The 20,604-nt window shown below is 42.7% G+C and overlaps 2 protein-coding genes across 3 annotated transcripts; both read left to right on the top strand.

Moving 5' to 3' along the window:
- Window positions 1–7,508, top strand: prss56 (serine protease 56). Of its 2 annotated transcripts, none has more exons than XM_061798641.1 (14): window positions 1–304; window positions 2,488–2,646; window positions 2,720–2,974; window positions 3,117–3,306; window positions 3,582–3,690; window positions 3,801–3,957; window positions 4,045–4,187; window positions 4,345–4,504; window positions 4,617–4,805; window positions 4,938–5,129; window positions 5,258–5,451; window positions 6,104–6,626; window positions 6,700–6,806; window positions 6,910–7,508. In XM_061798641.1, the coding sequence occupies exons 1-14, from the start codon at window positions 205–207 to the stop codon at window positions 7,081–7,083; spliced, it is 2,652 nt and encodes an 883-aa protein (XP_061654625.1). In that variant the 5' UTR covers window positions 1–204; the 3' UTR covers window positions 7,084–7,508. The 2 variants fall into 2 exon arrangements, with proteins under 2 accessions (XP_061654625.1, XP_061654624.1); XM_061798640.1 differs by having other exon boundaries at window positions 5,240–5,451.
- A 1,052-nt stretch (window positions 7,509–8,560) lies between these two features.
- chrng (cholinergic receptor, nicotinic, gamma) lies at window positions 8,561–20,477 on the top strand. The gene is given in 12 exon segments (XM_061798077.1): window positions 8,561–8,577; window positions 8,579–8,673; window positions 9,191–9,327; window positions 9,415–9,459; window positions 11,105–11,253; window positions 13,790–13,887; window positions 16,651–16,851; window positions 16,982–17,096; window positions 17,167–17,281; window positions 17,816–18,080; window positions 18,158–18,291; window positions 18,536–20,477. Coding segments are annotated over 12 exon segments (1,569 nt in total). The 3' UTR covers window positions 18,734–20,477.
- Window positions 20,478–20,604: the final 127 nt, after the last annotated feature.

Raw genomic sequence — 20,604 nt, 5'->3', positions numbered from 1 at the left:
CAGGAGGCACTTATTGTCCCTCTACCTACATTTACAGACAGATGCACTGTGCCATAGAAAATCAGGAGGAAGGGGAAAGTCTTTTGCGGACACACCAACCTGGACACGGTCAGGCCACAGCAGGCCAGCATCATCTCGGCATTCTCTCCGGTGTCCCGGAGTATCTCCCGGCTGTCGTCACCGGAGGTCCCATGTGCTGACACCATGCTCGTACCCGTATTGATGCTGTTCACGGGCTTGGACTGCTTACTGGCAGCTCCAGCAGGCAGAGAAGTCTACAGGATGCCCCAGAGTGCACTCAAAGGTAAACACTCAGCTCTAACCACTGCAAAAATATAAAACTTAATATAAAAATAGTAGTTAGATGACAGGCTTAAAGAGATAAACCACTACCAAACACTGATGATACTGTTATGTACAGCACAGCAAGCCTTTCTGGTTTAGGATCAGTGAAATGTTACTTTTGTACCGGAGACCTGTGTTTCCCAACTCAAGCCAAACTTCATATTTTACATTAGGAAGATCTCGTTGTTCACCATCAAATAAAAGTCACAAAAAGTCTTTAAACTGAAATAATGACAATATTGTCTCAATTTATTCATAAATGTACTTGTTCAGTGTGAAATCTGGGTCTGTTTATTTGAACACAAAGCCATTACTATGTTATATGAATGACGACAGGTGGCTACACAGGTTAATTGTACCTTCTGCCATCTAGTGGAAGAGCATTTAATTGCACTTACTATACGTCGCTGGCATAGATTGTTGAACACAGATTCATTATTTGTAGTGAAGTCCGACCAATTAAGTGAAATCGGATAATTTACTGTGGCACACCTAATGATCCCTCATGGCACACTAATGGTTGGGAAACATTGCTGTGAAATTACATTCCGCTGGCGTCTGGCCGAAACCTTTTATGTCCAAATTTGGTAAATATATATTAAATATTATTTTTTATTTTATATTTATATATTATATTATATATGAATATTTTCATATTTTTCCACAAATAAATACTATTGGTCAGTCCCCACGTGGGTGAGTTACATTTTCAAATTACTGAGCAACACAAAGTGTTAAAAATGGCTTGCTCTCATGGTCGATACAATGTTAGTGGTGGTTTTAGAGATACAAGTTTTCTGCGTGATGCCAACAATTTGCAACAAAATACATACTACACTTCACCTTTCTGTTCAAGCCCTGGTAAAAGCAATGAAATAAAATCACATTTAAAATGATGTAAAGTTTCAAGAGCAAAACTGATAGAAACTCTCAAAGCTTTGCCTAACTCAAACTGCGAGGGCCAAGCCCCCCTGGGTCCGTCCATCCATGCCTGCCAGCCTCTGCCCGCTCAGCTCCGGGCCTCTAATTAAGTACTTCAATCAACATCTCTGTTGTTAGTGTCCTTCCTGTGATGTTGTCGGGCGCGGAGGGGGGAGCAGCAGGGCCGGCGGCCCGATTGAAGTGTGTCTGTAGAAAGCCTCGGCGGCACATTGAGCGTGAGCTAGCCTCCCCGACGCGCTGCCAACCAGCTCAAAGAGCGGCATGAGAAGAAAAATAAAGGGCTACCCACTCACAAATCTGGTGTGGTTTATTAGACTAAAATTTCTGAAAACCTGGTAAGATTTCTGATGGACAAAACTTGCTACCTTGTAGACTAACAAGCATCAAAAACATGAAGATGGCCTTGAGTGAAGTCAAATTAAAATGACTTTTTTTATTGAGATATGTAGAGTGAATGCATGATTCTCTTTAGAAAAGTCGAAATGTGAACGGATAATCAACTTCATGAAGTCATTGCGTACGATCTGATATGATTTTATTTTAACCTTTAATATTTGTGTTTAATCATGTACAATTTCTTATGTTCTTTGTTATTGTAATACCATCATCATCATTAAAAAGAGTTACAGAGCGGCAAGTGTTTAGCATAACAGAGACGACTCATTTGTCATATGTTACAAATCTAATTTAATCGTTTTACTTGTTTTGTATGTCAACCCTTTTACAGCAAGACTGGATATGTGTTGCAGATACAGTATCAGTAATTCAGTTTTGCCTGATCAAAGAGAAGATTTTAGATATCTGCAACTAGATTCTTCCTATCCAAAATTGTAATTTCAGAAATCTGCAATTTCATTTCACGGAGGCCAAATGACGTCACTTTTGTCATTTGTGCGTATAGGGTTTCTCATTACAGTTATCTACAATTCAGTTACAAATGTCCCTTGGGTGAATTACAGATATCTGCAACTGAATTGTAGATATCTGTAACTCTAGTTTGAGATATCTACAACATCATTTTGACTAGTAATAACTCCAATTCAAGATATCTTTGATTCAATTGAAGATATAAACGTCCCTTTTCAGAAATCTTAAATTAAACTTTAACTAGGTGAAATGATGATGTAGATATCTGTAACCGGAAATATTTCAAACCGGAATGTCTTTAATGTTTGGTTTTGGTCTTTATGTCCACTGTAGCTCTGTCCGATCGTGGCACTGTGGTTCTAGAGGCAGCCATGACCAGTGCCCTGTCCGCTCTGGACCGAGCATCATCCGAGAGGAGTCGAGCGGAGGTGGGCTGCAGGGGTTGTGCTCCCTGCTTGTTTCAGGACTGCGGGCAGCCCTCTGGATCTTGCAGTAAGATCAGCATTCATCCTGGCTCTCTCCAAATAACCCATTAACGCTGACTCCACAATTTCCGCTCCACCAGCTTCTCCCACCAATGCCTTATCGGAACCCAGCTGCGATGTCATCATCAAGACCCAGAAGCTTCAAGATGAAGCCGTACGAAGTTGGGCCCTGAGCCAGGCCTGCGCTTTCTACCAACACCGCTGTCAAGCCGGCAGCACGGACAAAGAGAGCTGCATCAGAATCATGAGTGAGAGTTGCAGCGCCCGCGTCCTCCAGTGCAGCTTGCTTAACACAATGCAGAACCTGGAACCCGCCACTCAGACGCATGTCCAGGGTGAGGGAATACACACTCCTGCAAACATTCGATGCAGATTATCCTATTTGCTACTGTCAGAGGGAAAGATCTCGTATTGCTCATTAATGGCTGGTTGAATTAGTTACACTTCCTGATTATCCATCTGTGTCTATACCCGCAGCCGTGTGTGGTCAGAGGTCATCCTCTGTACACAACGTAACCCAGCCTCGTTCCAGGATCGTGGGTGGGTCCCCTGCGCCGCCAGGCAGCTGGCCCTGGTTAGTCAATCTGCAGCTAGACGGTGGACTGATGTGTGGAGGAGTCCTGGTGGAGAGCTCCTGGGTGGTCACTGCAGCACACTGTTTTGCTGGGTAAGGGTGCGCTTCAATTGCCCATAGTTGAACACAAAGAGCTGAGTGACACAATGTAACAATATTCACAGGCATATATTCATTACCCTCTTTGAAAAGTTACCAATATCTTCACCTTACTGAGTCACTTACAGTAGTACGTTGAAGAAGGAGAAGTACTATTCTTCCTTTGCGTCTGCGTGACAGTTTCATACTGCCCCCCGGTGGCCAGGTCGGGCACACCAGAAGGATCGACTGGTATTCAAAATGATCACCATGATTCTTCGCCCACACAGGAGCCGTAGTGAAAGCTACTGGACGGCCGTGGTGGGTGAGTTTGATATCACCAAGACAGACCCTGACGAGCAACTTCTCAAAGTCAACCGCATCATCCCTCATCCTAAGGTAGCCTTGCATACGTACTGTAACCCAAAAGTTCAGGGTGAACATAGCATTAAGTCTTTACTGTTGATTAGTCCCCCAATCAACAGTAAAATGTCTTGAATGTCTTACAGTTCAACTCAAAGACCTTTAACAATGACATAGCCCTTGTGGAGTTGACATCTCCAGTGGTTCTGTCTGACCGCGTCACCCCCGTGTGTTTGCCCTCTGGGAATGAGCCCCCGACTGGCAGCCCTTGTCTGGTGGCAGGCTGGGGTTCCCTCTATGAAGGTGAGTATGTGCTCTGAATATTACATTTATGCTAAGGTCATGACTTGTATGTCTTCCAGAGACCAATAATGCGCATTATCTATGCAGATGGCCCATCCGCTGACATTGTAATGGAGGCCAAAGTGCCCCTACTGCCTCAGAACACTTGTAAAAATGCACTGGGCAAAGAGCTGGTCACCAACACCATGCTGTGTGCTGGCTATTTATCAGGAGGGATCGACTCCTGTCAGGTGGGCAACACAACTAAGATGAAAGTGATTTTAATTGATTGAATTCACCTAAGTACCTAAGTATCCGTGCTTTCTAAAGCACATACCGACATAGCAGATGTTTCATTTGTTATTTGGTGGTGCACTTATTGCTATTCTGTCTTTGTGAATCCTATAGGGTGACTCTGGAGGCCCGCTGATATACCAGGACAGAATTTCTGGTCGCTTTCAACTACATGGTATCACCTCCTGGGGAGATGGATGCGGGGAGAAGGGCAAGCCGGGAGTTTATACCCGTGTGTCTGCTTATTCTGACTGGATTCAGGTTGAAATACAGAGTAAGTCTGGAGCAACAATTAAAGAACAAAAATGTTGTAATATTTGGAAACTGACATTGACTGGCAAAATGTTTACAAGCATTAATAGCGTCTGTTTGTTCCTCTTTCTCAGAGGCATTTGGCAGCCGGGAGCCGACATGTCCCGAGCTTCTAAAAACTACAGAAATGACAGAGGACGAGCAAAGGTCAGAGTTTGGCACTCTGTGTCGCTTCTACACCCTCACCTGCCCCCCGGGCCAGTCGAGCAGCACTTGCAGTCGAATGGCCGAGGACAAATGTCTCACCCGATTCAAGAAGTGTCGTACGTCACATTCTTCAAAAAAGATATACTACAATGTGCAATTAGGACATTGTAGCATCTTTGATGATGCACGTTTTTTTTGGTTTATTTGTGTTTTTTTTGTTTTTTTTCCCTTTATCATCTTGCATGCAGAGCTACGTTCGTTCCTGCAGACTCTGCTGGACTTGCTCCAGAGCGCCGAAGACTACATCCGGGACAAAGTGGACTTAACTTTCTTCACCCAGACTCTTCCTCAACTGGTGGAACAGATCTACAGCACTGCTTTTCTTCACAGCAGAGCCAAGAGGGACGTGGGTGGGAATCATGGTCTTGTGCAGATTAAAGGTAAATACAGTCTGAACAACTGATAATGCTCCTCCATTGTCCCTTGAAGCTTAAAATTTATAACCATAGTTTCCATGTGCGCTAAAACAGAAAAGCTGCTGTTTCAACAGGTGTTTTATTCATTGCAGAGCAGCAAGGTGGTGCTGTGACACCAGAGGAGCAAGGTTCCGCTCCAGTTTTGTTCAAGTCGTTGGGCCCCTCGGTAGAAGACTGGGAAAACTATCTGGTAACCATCGCTGAGGACATGGAGAAACACCCCAACGACACTTCCATGGATAGCTCCTCAGCGTCATCCAGACCGGAAGAAAAACTTTTCTTACAGGTACCAATATCCTTAATCTGTTTGGCTTGAATAGAAAAGTCTCAACATTAACCCCTAAAGATCAATGAAGACTCAAATCTACCAGCTCCTGAACTAAAAAGTGATGCTGGGATCTTTATTTTATTTTTTTTGAAAATATTGCCTAAAAAGCTGCTTTGCTATAACATTTATACATCTGTCACTGTTGAGCAGAGTTAAAACAGTCCTATATAAGCTGGAACTGTTATACTGTACTCCATAAACAAAGAAAGACATTAAAGGGAAGCAGAGAATGATTCAAAATCCTGACACAGGCAATCGGATACATTTTGGTAACACGGTGTAGCATTCCCAGTATGTATGCCTGCAAATTAGCAAGGCAACAGAACTCTGATAGCCCACAATTCATTGCACGCCAGCACAATGTCGGCCCCCACGTCTTTGGAAGGCAGTAAAACGATTGTAACACTAGATTCTTTTCATTTTATATTATTATTATAAATAAATTGTATTATTATAAATAAATTGATATTATAAATCAATTAAATTTCCAAAATGAACAAACAATAATAGTAAACCAGTAGAGTTATCCTTTAAAAAGACAATCACTGTAAATTATGTATTTGCAGCTAATCTTGTATGTAGGTAATCCATATTTATGCGTTTCTTCCAGGCAGGGGATTACTCGGTTCTTCATCTTGAGAAGGAATATCAAAATATTATCTCAGCTTTGCGCTCCAAACTGGACTCCAAAGCTGCTCCGCCCATCCTCCACTTGGACCCATCCTATCTCCAGGAAAGTTCTTCCAGCCATCCTCTTCCTCCAACATCTACCACTGGACCCCAAGTCAACAATGGTGCTTCCTCTTTCCCAAAATCCCAGAAGCCTTGGTCACTTCTAGCATCCCTAATGGCGGATATTGAGAAATTAAGGACACCAGGTGAAACCTTGACCAGTGATGAGACACAAAGTGAAAGATTTGTCCCATCACCTAATGGGATGTTCGACAATTTGGATAATCTTGTAGAATTAACTGCTTCGGTATCAACGACAGTTTCACCAATTAATATAGGAAATCTCGCAAAAACAACATCCCAGCCCAGACAAACTCTGCATGCCAGCAATCCTTTAAGTCCGCTCAGAAAACAAAGAAGCCTTCTGAGTACGAGACAGACATCTGGGCCCGGTGGGAAAGGTAAGCCTGCTCCGACAGATCGTAATGTTACGACGTCAATCGATCCCCTAAAATGTTTGGATTGTTCTCTTAGTTTGTCCTGGTGTTCGAGAGACTTCACAACAAGTCAGTCAAGTGAGAGACTCATACCACTGGGTGCTAAGTATCCCAAACAAGAACCTTCATATGAGCTTCCAAGAGGTAATTTATTCTTCAGAATGACAAGGTTCAGAGGTGTTTATTTAGTGGAACACATTGATGGATGTTTAACGCCTTGTTTTGCTGCGATTCTCTTTTGCTGCAGGTCTTAGTTGATCTGAGCTCCAAAAACGATCGAGGACTTTATCAAGCAAGGGTCAGAGCTGTTGTGGGAGGACGACCTCTGACATTCTACAGTCTTGTAGGCCTTGAAAATGAATCATTCTACCGCAGTGTGCCGAGGATAATCTCCTTAGCGCTGGAGGCCCTTAAGACTTAACGTCAACACAACAAGAAGAACAAACCGTGAGAGACTGCAGACTCAAATAAGTGATGGTGGGCTCAGGACCTCGTTTGAAATGCACCAGAGGACCCTGGTCATGGGACTCAAACGCACATTGTTGTTTCATATTGTGGAGTGTATCCTTCAGTAGGATTCACTGTTTGAGAGCCAAATTGTGGCTCTACCTAAAAACTATGAATGTATCATCCAGCTATCAACCAGCCCTTACAACAGCCTTGTCTAAATTATAAATCTGTACAAACGATAAGTTATTCTATTCTTCTTATTGTCACAAAGTCTTTTGCAAAGGTTGAGCCTCTTGTGAAGAACACAGACTGTCTATATATTATTCATTTCTTATTTATTTGTACAAAGAAAAACATGTATTTTTGTAAAAGCAAAGTATATCTGAATGACGTGTGTATAAAACTCTTATTAACACTACAGCACGCGGGGACTTGTCATTCCAGAGCAAATGTTTGATGGAAGACGTTTAAATTATTTGCCAGCGCTGCTGCTGATCCGGCAGTATTTTACAACAAAGGGGTGGTGGCTGGAGGAAGGTATCAGCGGCTCTGCCTCGACCACAAGTTGCACTCTGTAAACCAGCAGTGATTGGCTGGCACTTTGACCCCACATTGAACTCCTCCCGTCAACCATTTAAGAGTAAGCGTTAACATCAACAGAGCAGCTGCTGGAAGCAGTTCCTCCCGTCATCCCTCCTTAGTCCAGAATGGGGAATTGTAAGAGGAGGCCAAATTAGGATGACATTTTCTCGTTTTAGAGCTGGCGAATTGTAAAATTGCAGTTTTAAAGGGTCTTAGTTGCTACTTGACAAATCGACCAAAGCAATACCGGTATGTGGCAAAGAGGCTTTACACTCGTCTAACTGGCTCAGCTCAAGACACTAAATAATGGTATGTCGGGGATATAAAGTGTGACAGCTGTAAATACACACAGCAAACACTCCCAACACTTCAGCAACATTCCCGCCTCAGGTTTGGAGGTGCCTGGAAAGTGTGCCGAATGAGTATTTTTGTGACGCACAAGCTGATAGCGAGCCACAAATGTGCCAGCAACATAACTCAATCTCCTCAAAGCCTGAACATACTTCAGAGACGGTGCCTGCAAATGAGCAAGACTTAGTACCTGTTCAGTCAACTGTACCGCTTTTTTTTCTTTTTGGGTTTTTTGTTGTTATTGTTGTTGTTTACTAAAGGCTCTGTGCTGGCTTCGGTGCTAAATTTGTCTTTTACAGGTTTATTTGCTTAATGTAGATGCCTGACTGCCAAATAGCTGTGTGTGTGTATGTGTGTGTATGTGTGTGTGTGTGTGTTGTGACAGCTGACTATGCAGTACTGGAATTATAGCAGACTTGTGCTGGGAAAAACACACAGACAGACGCACACAATCTTACATGCACACACACATGGACACAAAGGCAGAATGCCAGCAGGTCCATTAAGTAGCATGCATGTGTGTCTGCGATCATAGTTTTGTCAGGCAGTGCAGCACATAAACACACAATAATGTATTCTCCGCTCTGTGTGTCATTCCTCGTGAAGATTTTTATGATTTCTGCGACAGGTAAGAGCGGATTTCCTGTGACTCTTCTGTCTGGTGCACATTTCATTCCAACACAGAGGCTGTTGCACTTCATAGTGGCGCGATGTCCAAATGTACCTCTTGTGCTGTACTATATTTATGATGTGTGCGTTCTACAGTAAAATCTGCTTTGTTTATTCTATAATTACTATATTAAGAGTGGACAAAGTCCACTTACTTACAGCAAGTTACAAGTTAACACGAAGCAGCCACAATATTTGCACACTCGGGGTGGAAATTATAGTGTGCCTCTGTGACATTTGAACATTAACACTGCGCTGTATAGGAAAACAAAAACACTGTACTTTCAAATAAAATGTATTGCACATAAAAGTTAAAATCGAAATTTTATGTAAAACAAACAGTTCTTGAAGTTTAAATGGTAATGTATTGAATTTAAAAGTTAAATACAACTTAACAGCACTAAAAAATGTACTGTAGTTGAAATGTAATGTTTTTTTCAATTTTGTCAGTCTGTGATGTGTGTGTTTGTATGCAGCATCCGCCCTCAACCTCGAAGGGGAACTTTTCAGGGACTTAATGAAAGGGTACAACAAGAATGTGCGGCCCGTGGAGAATAATGGGGATGTCACACAAGTGGGCATCAAGATGACTCTTACCAACCTCATCTCCCTGGTGAGAAAAGCTTTTTGATAGGATCCTGACTCGGCATGGGCATATTTACAGATGATACGGGAATGATAATTATCATCTTCTTCTCAGAATGAAAAGGAGGAGGCCCTGACGACCAGTGTTTGGATCGAAATGGTAATCTGATTCATTTTGATGACTTCTAAAACTTGTACAGTGGTGCCTTGAGATATGAGGGACCCGAGTTGTGAGTTCTTCGAGCTACACGAGCCGTCATTGGGTTGATTTTTTGCCTTAACTTGAAAGCGTTAACTAGAGATATGAGGGCTGTTTGGTGGCAGTGCACTCAACTTAACTCACGTCCCAATAAGTAGCAGTTTGAAAGATATAATTATTTAAGAATACAAATTGTTATAAGAATTATTAGAAAAATAAGCTTCAAGCTGTTTACTGCCACTCCCAGTTGAAGTTTACTGTCAAACTAAAAATAAAACAAAGAGAATTACATGTGTATTTAAAACAGACAAACAACTTTGCCTTAAGAATTCCCCCATTAGCTTAATTCTAACACATAATGAAAAAAGCCATTGACGGGCTAATAAATAAAATCGATGGTCCCAGTGTTGTAACTCTTTAAGCAACGGATATTTGAACACAAACGGTGGAGCAACACGTAGACAGACAATATCACAATAATCAAGCATATATTCTTCATCCTCTCTAAAAAAAATAAAAAAAATATTACTGCAGCATAGTGAGTCACAGGACAGTAGTTATGAAACTATTCGTCTTCGTTTTTAATCTGCATTACTATATTATACTGCTCCCCTGGTGGCCAAGGTGAGCACACCAGAAAGTGGAGCACAATTAATTCCATTGAAGCATTAAATCATGATGCAAAAAATAATTCTTTATATTCTAATTAATTACGTTATTTATCTTTTTCTAAACTACGATATCGGCAGCACGGTGGTTACGACTGGTTAGCACATCTACCTCACAGTTCTGAGTACCTGTGTTCAAATCCGGTTTCGCCAGTGTGGCGTTTGTATGTTCTCCCCATGTCTGTGTGGGTTTTCTCCGGGTACTCCGGTTTTCCCCTCTCTCCCCCTCCGCTCCCATACATTTTGGACAACGAAGAGGTGAAGGACCACATCAGAACTCACCATAGTACCTAATATTAAGAGATCTAGTTTCAATATAAATTAACACAACACAGAGCCCATTACCAAGGGCAATTCGCCCCGAACCGTGATACCCTGCCTCCACCAACGACGCCCCTCTAACTCATGTCATGTCACTCCTCCTGCGTGCACATTATGATTCACCTCTCGTGCCCACCCATTTCATTCTTATTCACCCTACCCACACCACTACTAGCAGCAAAACTACCCACAACCCCCCACCCACAACCTCTATCCCACCCAAAAAAAAAACAAAATTTTGCCTTGTCACCCACCACCCACCCCAAATCCCTGTTTTCGCTCTTCAAAACCCAACCCCTCCATCCAACCCAACTACACAATCCCTTCCTCCACCCATGATCAATCACACCTCCCCCAACCCCCAATAAACACACCACCACCCCAGTATCTCCACCCCGTCCACCGTAGGGACAGACAGCCTCAGCAACCGCAAACCCCTCGCCCCTCCCAGGGAACGCAGTAGCCACTTCGTCCCCGACCAAACAAAACTGGCATCCCCAGCCGATATCAACGAGTAGCCACCATGACCCACAATATCATCCCACACCAGCACCCTACATAAAACTCGTGATAGCCGTAACCCCCCAGACTATGACCACCCCATAGCCATATGAACATTCCCCAACGCCGACGCACTCTACTGCAACGCGCTGGTGTCTCCTGATGGCTGCGTGTACTGGTTGCCTCCTGCCATCTACCGCAGCGCCTGTGCCATCACTGTCAACTATTTCCCTTTCGACTGGCAGAATTGTACCATGGTGTTCCGGTGAGTGGAGAGCTGAATGATGATTGATTACTAGCATCGCACCCCTATGCTGTGACCTTAGCAAGAACATTTTGAAGACAACTGTGCTTCAAATTAATTGCTGCTAATGTCCATCCATCTATCCATCCATTTTCTGAGCTGCTGGATCCTATCCCAGCTATCTTCGGGCAGCTGGGATACACCCTGAACTGGTTGCCAGCCGCTCGCAGGGCACATGCAAACAAACAACCATTCACACTCACATTCACACCTACGGGCAATTTAGAGTCAATTAACCTACCATGCATATTTTTGGGATGTGGGAGGAAACTGGGAGTGCCCGGAGAAAACCCACACAGGCACGGGGAGAACATGCAAAGTCCACACAGCCGGGGACGGGGATTGAACCCCGGTCCTCAGAACTGTGAAGCAGACGCTCTAACCAGTCGCCCACCGTGCCGCTGCTGCTAATGTATTTATATGTATCTGCATTACCACCAAATTGCATTATAATGAACTGATGTGGAAGGAATCTGGAGAAAACCCATGCAAACACTTGTAGAACAAACAAACAAACAAACGTTTGTTAATTCTGAACACAGCCATATCCCTGTGCACACTTGTGCAACCACATTATCTCAGCTGTTCATTTTTACTTCCCCTCTCAAATCGAGTTGTAAAGGTTATAAACAACATCCATCCATCCATTTTCTACCGCTTATCCGTGGTCGGGTCTCGGGGCAGCAGCTTTAGCAGGGACGCCCAGACTTCCCTCTCCCCAGCCACTTCATCCAGCTCTTCCGGGGGGATCCTGACGCGTTCCCAGGCCAGCCGAGAGACGTAGTCTCTCCAGCGTGTCCTGGGTCTTCCCCGGGGTCTCCTGCCGGTGGGATGTGCCCAGAACACCTCACCAGGGAGGCATCTGAATCAGATGCCCCAGCCACCTCATCTGGCTCCTCTCAATGTGGAGGAGGAGTGGCTCTACTCTGAGATCCTCCCCGATGACCGAGCTTCTCACCCCATCTTTAAGGGAAAGCCCGAACACCCTGTGGAGGAAACTCATTTCGGCCGCTTGTATCCGGGATCTTGTTCTTTCGGTCATAACCCATAGCTCGTGACCATAGAGGAGGGTAGGAACGTAGATCGACCGGTAAATTGAGAGCTTTGCCTTTCGGCTTAGCTCCTTCTTTACCACGATACAAAGTCCACATTACGGCAGATGCTGCACCGATCCGCCTGTTGATCTCCCGTTCCATTCTTCCCTCACTTGTGAAAAAGACCCCAAGTTACTTGAACTCCTCCACTTGGGGCAGGATCTCATCCCTGACATGGAGAGGGCACGCTACCCTTTTCCGACTGAGGACCATGGTCTTAGATTTGGAGGTGCTGATACTCATCGCAGCCGCTTCACACTCGGCTGTGAACTGCTCCAGTGAGAGTTGTAGATCACGGCTTGATGAAGCCAACAGAACCACATCATCTGCAAAAATCTGAGATACAATACTGAGGCCACCAAACCGGACCCCCTCTACGCCTCGGCTGCGCCTAGAAATTCTGTCCATAAAAGTTATGAACAGAATCGGTGACAAAGGGCAGCCTTGGCGGAGTCCAACCCTCACCGGAAACGAGTCCGACTTACTGCCGGCAATGCGGACCAAACTCTGACACCGGTCGTAGAGAGACCGAACAGCCCAGGGAGGCTGACATTTATGGTGGAAAAAGTTTTGAAGTGATTTATCTGGGTCTACTTTTTTATATCACAAAAAAACAGGGGTGTGTATACCTTTTATATCCACTGTGGTGCTCACAGAGGAGCTTGCGATACGATAACAGGATATTTTGCCGACTGTAATGATAGCAAATCGATATATTGAAAGAAATGTACATATGGATACAGTACAATAGCTATGTACTGTATCTGAAGAAGGGAAATAATATAGAATGTATCCTGGCACATTGCATAAATGAAATATTATCCCATCCCAGCTGACTGTGGGCGAGAAATTGGGACTGGTTGCCACTCAATCACTGAGCATATCTAGCCAGTCACACTCACATTCACACCTATGGACAATTTAGAGTCTTCAGTGAACCCAACATGCATGTCATTACAATGTTAGATGAAGCCAAAGTTTAAAAAAAATTGTAATTTACAACATCAACAGTGCCATTCATGATATGTACATTTTCAATTAATGTGAACGTGTAAACGTTTGTGTAAGTTCGTGAGAAAGAAGCACAACTCAAGAGAGACCTTTTTGGAGGTTAGTGAAATATAAATGGGTTTGGTTTCTCCTGCAAAAAATAAATAAATAAATAAATAATAATAATAAAAATATCTATTTTTGACTTATGACGCCGCGTCTATCTAGAATCCTGGCTACAGGCTGCATGTTCCCACGTCAGCTTGTCTTTGTGCTGAAATAGACCTCGCGGTGTCCAAACCAGAGACAAAAGTACCATTCAAGGTCGCTTTTGACGTTGCCCTCTTGTGAAAGGAAATAAATGTTTGTTTTTCATTGAGCTGGCAGACCATATCTCTTGTCTTTGTGTGCAGCTCCCAGACCTACAGTGCCAATGAGATTGAACTCGTTCTGAAAAAGGAGGAAAACCAAACTCTGGAGTGGGTTGATATTGACCCTGAGGCTTTCACAGGTAAAGCACATGAATGTCACTGCACATACTGTATCACTTATAGCCACAATATATGCTGTTTTTTTAGCTTATATTAATGTTTTGATTCCACATTTAGTTGTCATTGCCATAGCAACGTGTCCAGCAAAGCACAGCTTAGTTGGTCTGTAGTGTTACTTGAAATTAGTGGTAATTAACCAGGTTTGACCTACAACCCCAATTCCAACGAAGTTGGGACGTTGTGTTAAACATAAATAAGAACAAAATACAATGATTTGCAAATCATGTTCAAGCTATATTTAATTGAATACACTACAAAGACAAGATATTTAATGTTTAAACTGATAAACTTTATTGTTTTTAGCAAATAATCATTAACTTGGAATTTTATGGCTGCAACACGTTCCAAAAAAGCTGGGACAGGGTCATGTTTACCACTGTGTTACATCACCTTTTCCTTTAACAACATTCAATAAACATTTGGGAACTGAGGACACTAATTGTTGAAGCTTTGTAGGTGGAATTCCTTCCCATTTTTGCTTGATGTACAGCTTCAGCTGTTGAACAGTCCGGGGTCTCCGTTGTCGTATTTTACGCTTCATAATGCGCCACACATTTTCAATGGGAGACAGGTCTGGACTGCAGGCAGGCCAGGCTAGTACCCGCACTCTTTTACTACGAAGCCACGCTTTTGTAACACGTACAGAATGTGGTTTGGCATTGTCTTGCTAAAATAAGCAGGGGCGTCCATGAAAAAGACATTGCTTGGATGGGAGCATATGTTTCTCCAAAACCTGTATGTACCTTTCAGCATTAATGTGTAAGTTACCCGTGCCATTGGCACTAACACAGCTCCATACCATCACAGATGCTGGCTTTTGAACTTTGCGTCCATAACAGTCCGGATGGTTCTTTTCCTCTTTGGCCCGGAGGACACGACGTCCGCAATTTCCAAAAACTATTTCAAATGTGGACTCGTCGGACCACAGAACACTTTTCCACTTTGCATCAGTCCATCTTAGATGAGCTCGGGCCCAGAGGTGTTGTTGATAAATGGCTTTTGCTTTGCATAGATTTTTAAGTTGCACTTACGGATGTAGCGCCAAACTGTATTTACTGACATTGGTTTTCTGAAGTGTTCCTGAGGCCAGGCAGCTGTATCCTTTACACGTTGATGTCGGTTTTTGATGCAGTGCCGCCTGAGGGATCGAAGGTCACGGGCATTCAATGTTGGTTTTCGGCCTTCCCGCTTACATGCAGTGATTTCTCCAGATTCTCTGAACCTTTTGCTGATATTATGGACCGTAGATGATGAAATCCCTAAATTCCTTGCAATTGTACGTTGAGGAACATTGTCCTTAAACTGTTCGACTACTTTCTCACGCACTCGCCCCATCTTTGGTTGTGAATGACTGAGCAATTCAGGGAAGCTCCTTTTATACCCAATCATGGCACCCACCTGTTCCCAATTAGCCTGTCCACCTGTGGGATGTTCCTAACAGGTGTTTGATGAGCATTCCTCAACTTCCTCAGTCTTTTTTGCCACCTGTCCTAGCATTTTTGGAATGTGTTGCAGCCATAAAATTCTAGGTTAATGATTATTTGCTAAAAACAATAAAGTTTATCAGTTTGAACATTAAATATTTTGTCTTTGTAGTGTATTCAATTAAATATAGGTTGAACATGATTTGCAAATCATTGTATTCTGTTTTTATTTATGTTTAACACAACGTCCCAACTTCATTGGAATTGGGGTTGTATGTTACAACAACACCAAACTGTGAAACAATGTCACCAATCCACTCCTAGATACCTACAAGATGTGACAGAAAGGTTCCAGGACTGGTGTCACAAAAGATATATTTGAAACCCAAAGTACAAGTTTTCCCCCTCACAGTAATCCGTCTGAAGTCCAATGCACTTTCCCAGACTTTTCTGACATGCCTTCATGCACTCCTGGAAGGATTATTTCGGGATTCTCCGAAGCACTGTCACGACCATCTTAATGTCATTCACGTCTTCAAAACATGTCCCCTTGATCAGCCCCTTGAGCTTGGGCGAGAGGGGGGGAGAGAAAAAATTAAAAAATTAAAAAAATGTAAAAAAAAATTTAAAAAATCACATGGAGCCATGTCTGGTGATTCGGGAGGTTGCTCCAGTATGACCATGTTCTTCTCAGCCAGGAACTGTAGGATGCACAGGGCATTGTGGGCAGGTGCGTTGTCATGGTGAAGCAGCCACGAGCCTCGTCTGGTCCACACTGAAGGGGAAAACTCGTAGTTTGAATTTTGGGTTTGAAACATACGGTCTCTTTTGTGACGCCAGTCCTGGAAGTTGTTCTAATTCCAAACCAAAATTTAAAGAAAAAATAATGAATTCAGTCCTGAGCAAGTGTTGTAAAACCTCAATTAATTTCTGCATTCCTAACTGCTCCAAGGGTTTAAAGACAAGGTAACCTCTGCACAATACAACTAAAATAAAGCAAAATTACTCAACTTTTGAGGACATCTGACAAACAAAACCCACAGGCACCCTTCTGTGGTGGCTTCACAAAAAAAGCCAAGCAAAATTCATACACATTTGTAGCATTAATTTCCTTAGCTTCAGCTCTTGATTTAGTTTTAAATTATGTTACTCCACATAATGGCGGTTTGAACTCCAAATTTCGTTGGACATAAACTTTTTTTTTGTTTTGTTACGCTCCAAATTACTTAGGGCTGTCTGACTTCTGAGGTTCCACTGTACTACTTTTTTTGTTTTTGTTTGTTTTTTTGCCTTCACTAGAAAATGGAGAATGGGTCATTAAACACAGGCCAGCGAAGAAGGTGATTAACAACCAGTACACCAAGGACGACCTGGAATACCAGGAGTTGGTCTATTTCCTCATCATCCAGAGAAAGCCCCTCTTCTACATCATCAATATCATCGCTCCCTGCGTGCTCTTTTCCTCTCTCTGCTTGCTGGTTTATTACCTACCCGCGAAAGGTCTCTCTTTTTCTCCTCAATTCAAAACCTGTGCAATGTGCAGGAAACAATTTTAAGACGAAATATGATCAACATTCTCTTTAGATCAGTGTGCAGTTGACACAAATACTTTGTATTCTCTCTCTTGCAGCTGGTGGTCAGAAGTGTACCATGTCTATTGCCACTCTTCTAGGCCAAACTGTGTTCCTCTTCCTCATTGCCAAAAAGGTTCCAGAGACGTCCAAAGCGGTTCCTCTTATTGGAAAGTAAGTCTGAGCATACTTTAGTTGAGAGATTTCATTTACACCTTATGATGACGTTCATCTTCCACCACAGGTATCTGATGTTTGTGATGTCCGTGACAACCATGGTGGTGATGAACTGCGTGATCAATCTCAATATCTCCCTGAGAACTCCAAACACTCACGTGATGTCGGACAAAGTCAGAAAGGTGGGGCCATGCGTCACTGGGTCCAGATATCAACCTTTGGAGACAAAACCATCTTTAAATTTAATAACAGGCTTAAAGTATTGACTCTGATAAAGCTTATCTAGCTATTTGACACATTTCCCATGTCCCTCCTCTATATCTTCGGTTGGTTGTTCTATGATTGGAAAATAGAATTTTAAAACTGTACCTTTTTGGCCCCACAAGTTTCTTCCTGTCAGAGAAATTCCTTGTCTGCCTCCATTGCTGAAGTGGGGAAGTGTTGGGTGCTTTTCATGTTTAAGGAGCGTCATCCCAGACCGCACAAAGGCCTGAACATGAGGCCGATCTGTAGTGTAGTGGTTCATATACTGTAGCTTGACAATGAAGTTCGCCTTTGCCTTCTGTCCAAGTCAACTGAGGTGCACTCCAGCTTGTACTCTATCCCAGAACAGGTTAGGTAGCATAGAAATGGATAGCTGCGCATTGAAATAAGTAACAAATAAAGGATGGAACCATCCGTGGATTTGGATAATCATGTGTCACTTTCCCCTTCAGATATTTCTGAACGTTCTGCCTCAGCTGCTGAGGATGCACATACAGCCGTGGACGCCAGATCATGACACCTGCGCTGAAACCGCCAATGGTGACACTAAAGTCAACAATAGCAACGAAGTACATCTGGTCCCATGCCGGCGCCGCAGCTCGATGATGCTGATTAATAAGGCGGAGGAATATATACTAAAAACAGCTCGGACTGAACTCGTGTTTTCCCAACTCAGAGAGAGAAACGGACTAATGAAGTCAGTGTTTGAGACGTTGAGTAAGTATGCTGATGAGTTGGTTCCTACTTACATCCTACTTTTGAGGGCGTTGATTTCAGGTTTGCTTTGCACCTAGACAAAGGCCTGGAAGGGGGAACGGCAGAGCAACTTAGTGTGAGCTTGGCAAAAGCTGCCCCTGAACTCAAGCAATGCGTTGCTTCGTGTACACAAATCGCTGAGATGACAAAACAGCACAACAACTTTCAAAACGTAAGTTGTTGTTTCATCACTATATCTGATGTTTGATCGGGGTCAGAGCTCGTCAAGGTCTTCCACACCAAACCCATGTAAGCAAGCTTTATGGTCCTTGCTTTGTGCACTGGGAACGGAAAATTGGAAGCACAGAATTTAGCCCTGACAGAAATCTGACAACACCTGTGTGGGAACGAGGTGTGGAGTGGAACACCCGACATTCACGAAAGACTAGTAGTGATAATGTTGTTGTACCTCTCAGGAGAATGAAGAGTGGATCCAGGTTGCCCGGGTCATTGACCGGGTCTGCTTCATTTTCATGGCTCTGCTCTTTTTCGTCGGCACCATTGCGATCTTCCTGTTGGGCCACTTCAACCGGCCTCCTTCTTATCCCTTCCTGGGGGATCCAAAGAAGTACCTTCCCATGACAAATAATCTCACGAAGCTACCCGACCCATGAGTGGGACCTGGTGGGGTGAAGCGGATCACCACGTTCATCCTTTCAAGGTTGAAACCTATGCATCAGTTTTGGTCGGCGATAACCAAGGATGACTGACACGTCACTGGCTGATGTGGGTCTGTGTGCCACTGCAAAAATTGTATTTTTTTTTCCTGGTGTTGAAAAGATCTATAGTACAGTTACAGGAGCCATAATACTTAACAGTGGTGTAAAGTGCTGTAAATTCTGCAGTTGTAGAAGGTTTGAGGTGGGTGGAAGTAAGTCACATATTGTATGTGCAAGTCTCAAATCTGTTTCATCAAGTTTCAAGCAAGCCCTAAAAGCAGCAAAAATCAAGTCGAGTCCCCACTAAATTTCAAGCAAGCCATTACTTGGGGTAAACAAATCTTAAATCAAGTCATACAATCTTGCTCCATCACAACATATAGTATAATCGCAATTAGTATCTGTATCAGTATTTGTACTTGCGTTAGTTAGCTGTAGACTACTAACACATTCACAATCGAGTAGATTTTAATGGCTCCAGAACCACTCGCCGTATTGTCTTTACTTTAGTGAAACCTTATATGTTGGTACCATCGTAAACTGACAAACCGTGTAATCTGCTCAACCTCATGGTGCATTTATAGGTCAAAGTTGAGAATTGCTGGCTTTAATAAAAGTAATCATGTCATGGTACATCTTAATTTCTCAAAGATTTTATGTGCAGGGTACTCTCTGATGTTTTTTTTTCTTGTTGGAAAGTTTACATTTTACTACATTTTCACTTACGGTGCAAGATAACCTCTCAAACACCTCATAGCTCATAAAATGTTGACTGAAAAATAAGGCTTGAATTTCACCTGATAGCCACCAGCTTTTTTGTGAAAGGACTTTTATCTGGATGTCCGGTGACAGCTGTTGTGTGTTTGAGTTCCTTTGGTTTCTTCTGTTTGACAAGAAGGAGCAGTGATTCACAATGCTAATACTCGATGGTAACTTTAGCCAGCTAGCCATCAACTGACCAGCTGCTACCAAATTAGCCTAAAATTGTCCAAACCCTGGCCAATTTTTTGTTCTCATTGAATGATTGGGCAACTATTAGGTGGCACTGACACACAAAAAAATGGCAAATAACTATAAGAAATTGTGTACTTGGACTAAAAACAAGTGTGTCGTTGTCTCCCATTACCACCCAAAATTGGGACCGGCTCGTTGAAGAGAAACCAGCGCAGCTCCCAATAATTAGAACAACTACAGCACATTCAGCATAATGGTGAGTGAGTTATATTTTAAATAATTCATTTCTATTTGTTTCTAAGCCAGTTCGTCAAAATAATGCTTTACATGACCCCAGTTCATTGTGCAAAAAAATGTTGGGGAGCGCTGAGCTAGAAAATTCAACTCAACCACACGTTTACATCTTTAGTAATGCTTTGAAGATACTTTTGCACATTGAACTCTGCCAAAATGTCAATAAAAATGAAAATAGCAACAACAAAATGTAGTCTACAGCCTTTTGATACTTCGTCATCAAATGACACCACATAAAAATTGCTTTTGACCCAAAATTATGCAAGAGGATGAATAATTTTAGGCTTAATGCTTGAGACTGGTTATTCAGACGTTTAGTCTGTAATTATTGGTTTATGGTTTAGATTGGTGGTTGATTTCATGTTATACTTTTATGAGAGTTCACAGTGTTAAAATGTTCCTTAAAAATTTCCGCAATTTTATTAAAGGTTTCATGAGGGCAACAGTTTGGAGTCTTCAATGAATTATTGCAAAAATAATTTATTTCAACAACATTCTGCTTCTAAATTTAGTTTTAGGTTTATTGATTTTTTATTTTTATTTTTTGTTTGTTTTAAGCGGTACAGAGATGAATGAAT

This window comes from Phyllopteryx taeniolatus, chromosome 14 (assembly GCF_024500385.1).
Source record: "Phyllopteryx taeniolatus isolate TA_2022b chromosome 14, UOR_Ptae_1.2, whole genome shotgun sequence".
NCBI lineage: Eukaryota > Metazoa > Chordata > Actinopteri > Syngnathiformes > Syngnathidae > Phyllopteryx > Phyllopteryx taeniolatus.
This window is presented reverse-complemented; position numbering and strand designations above follow the sequence as displayed.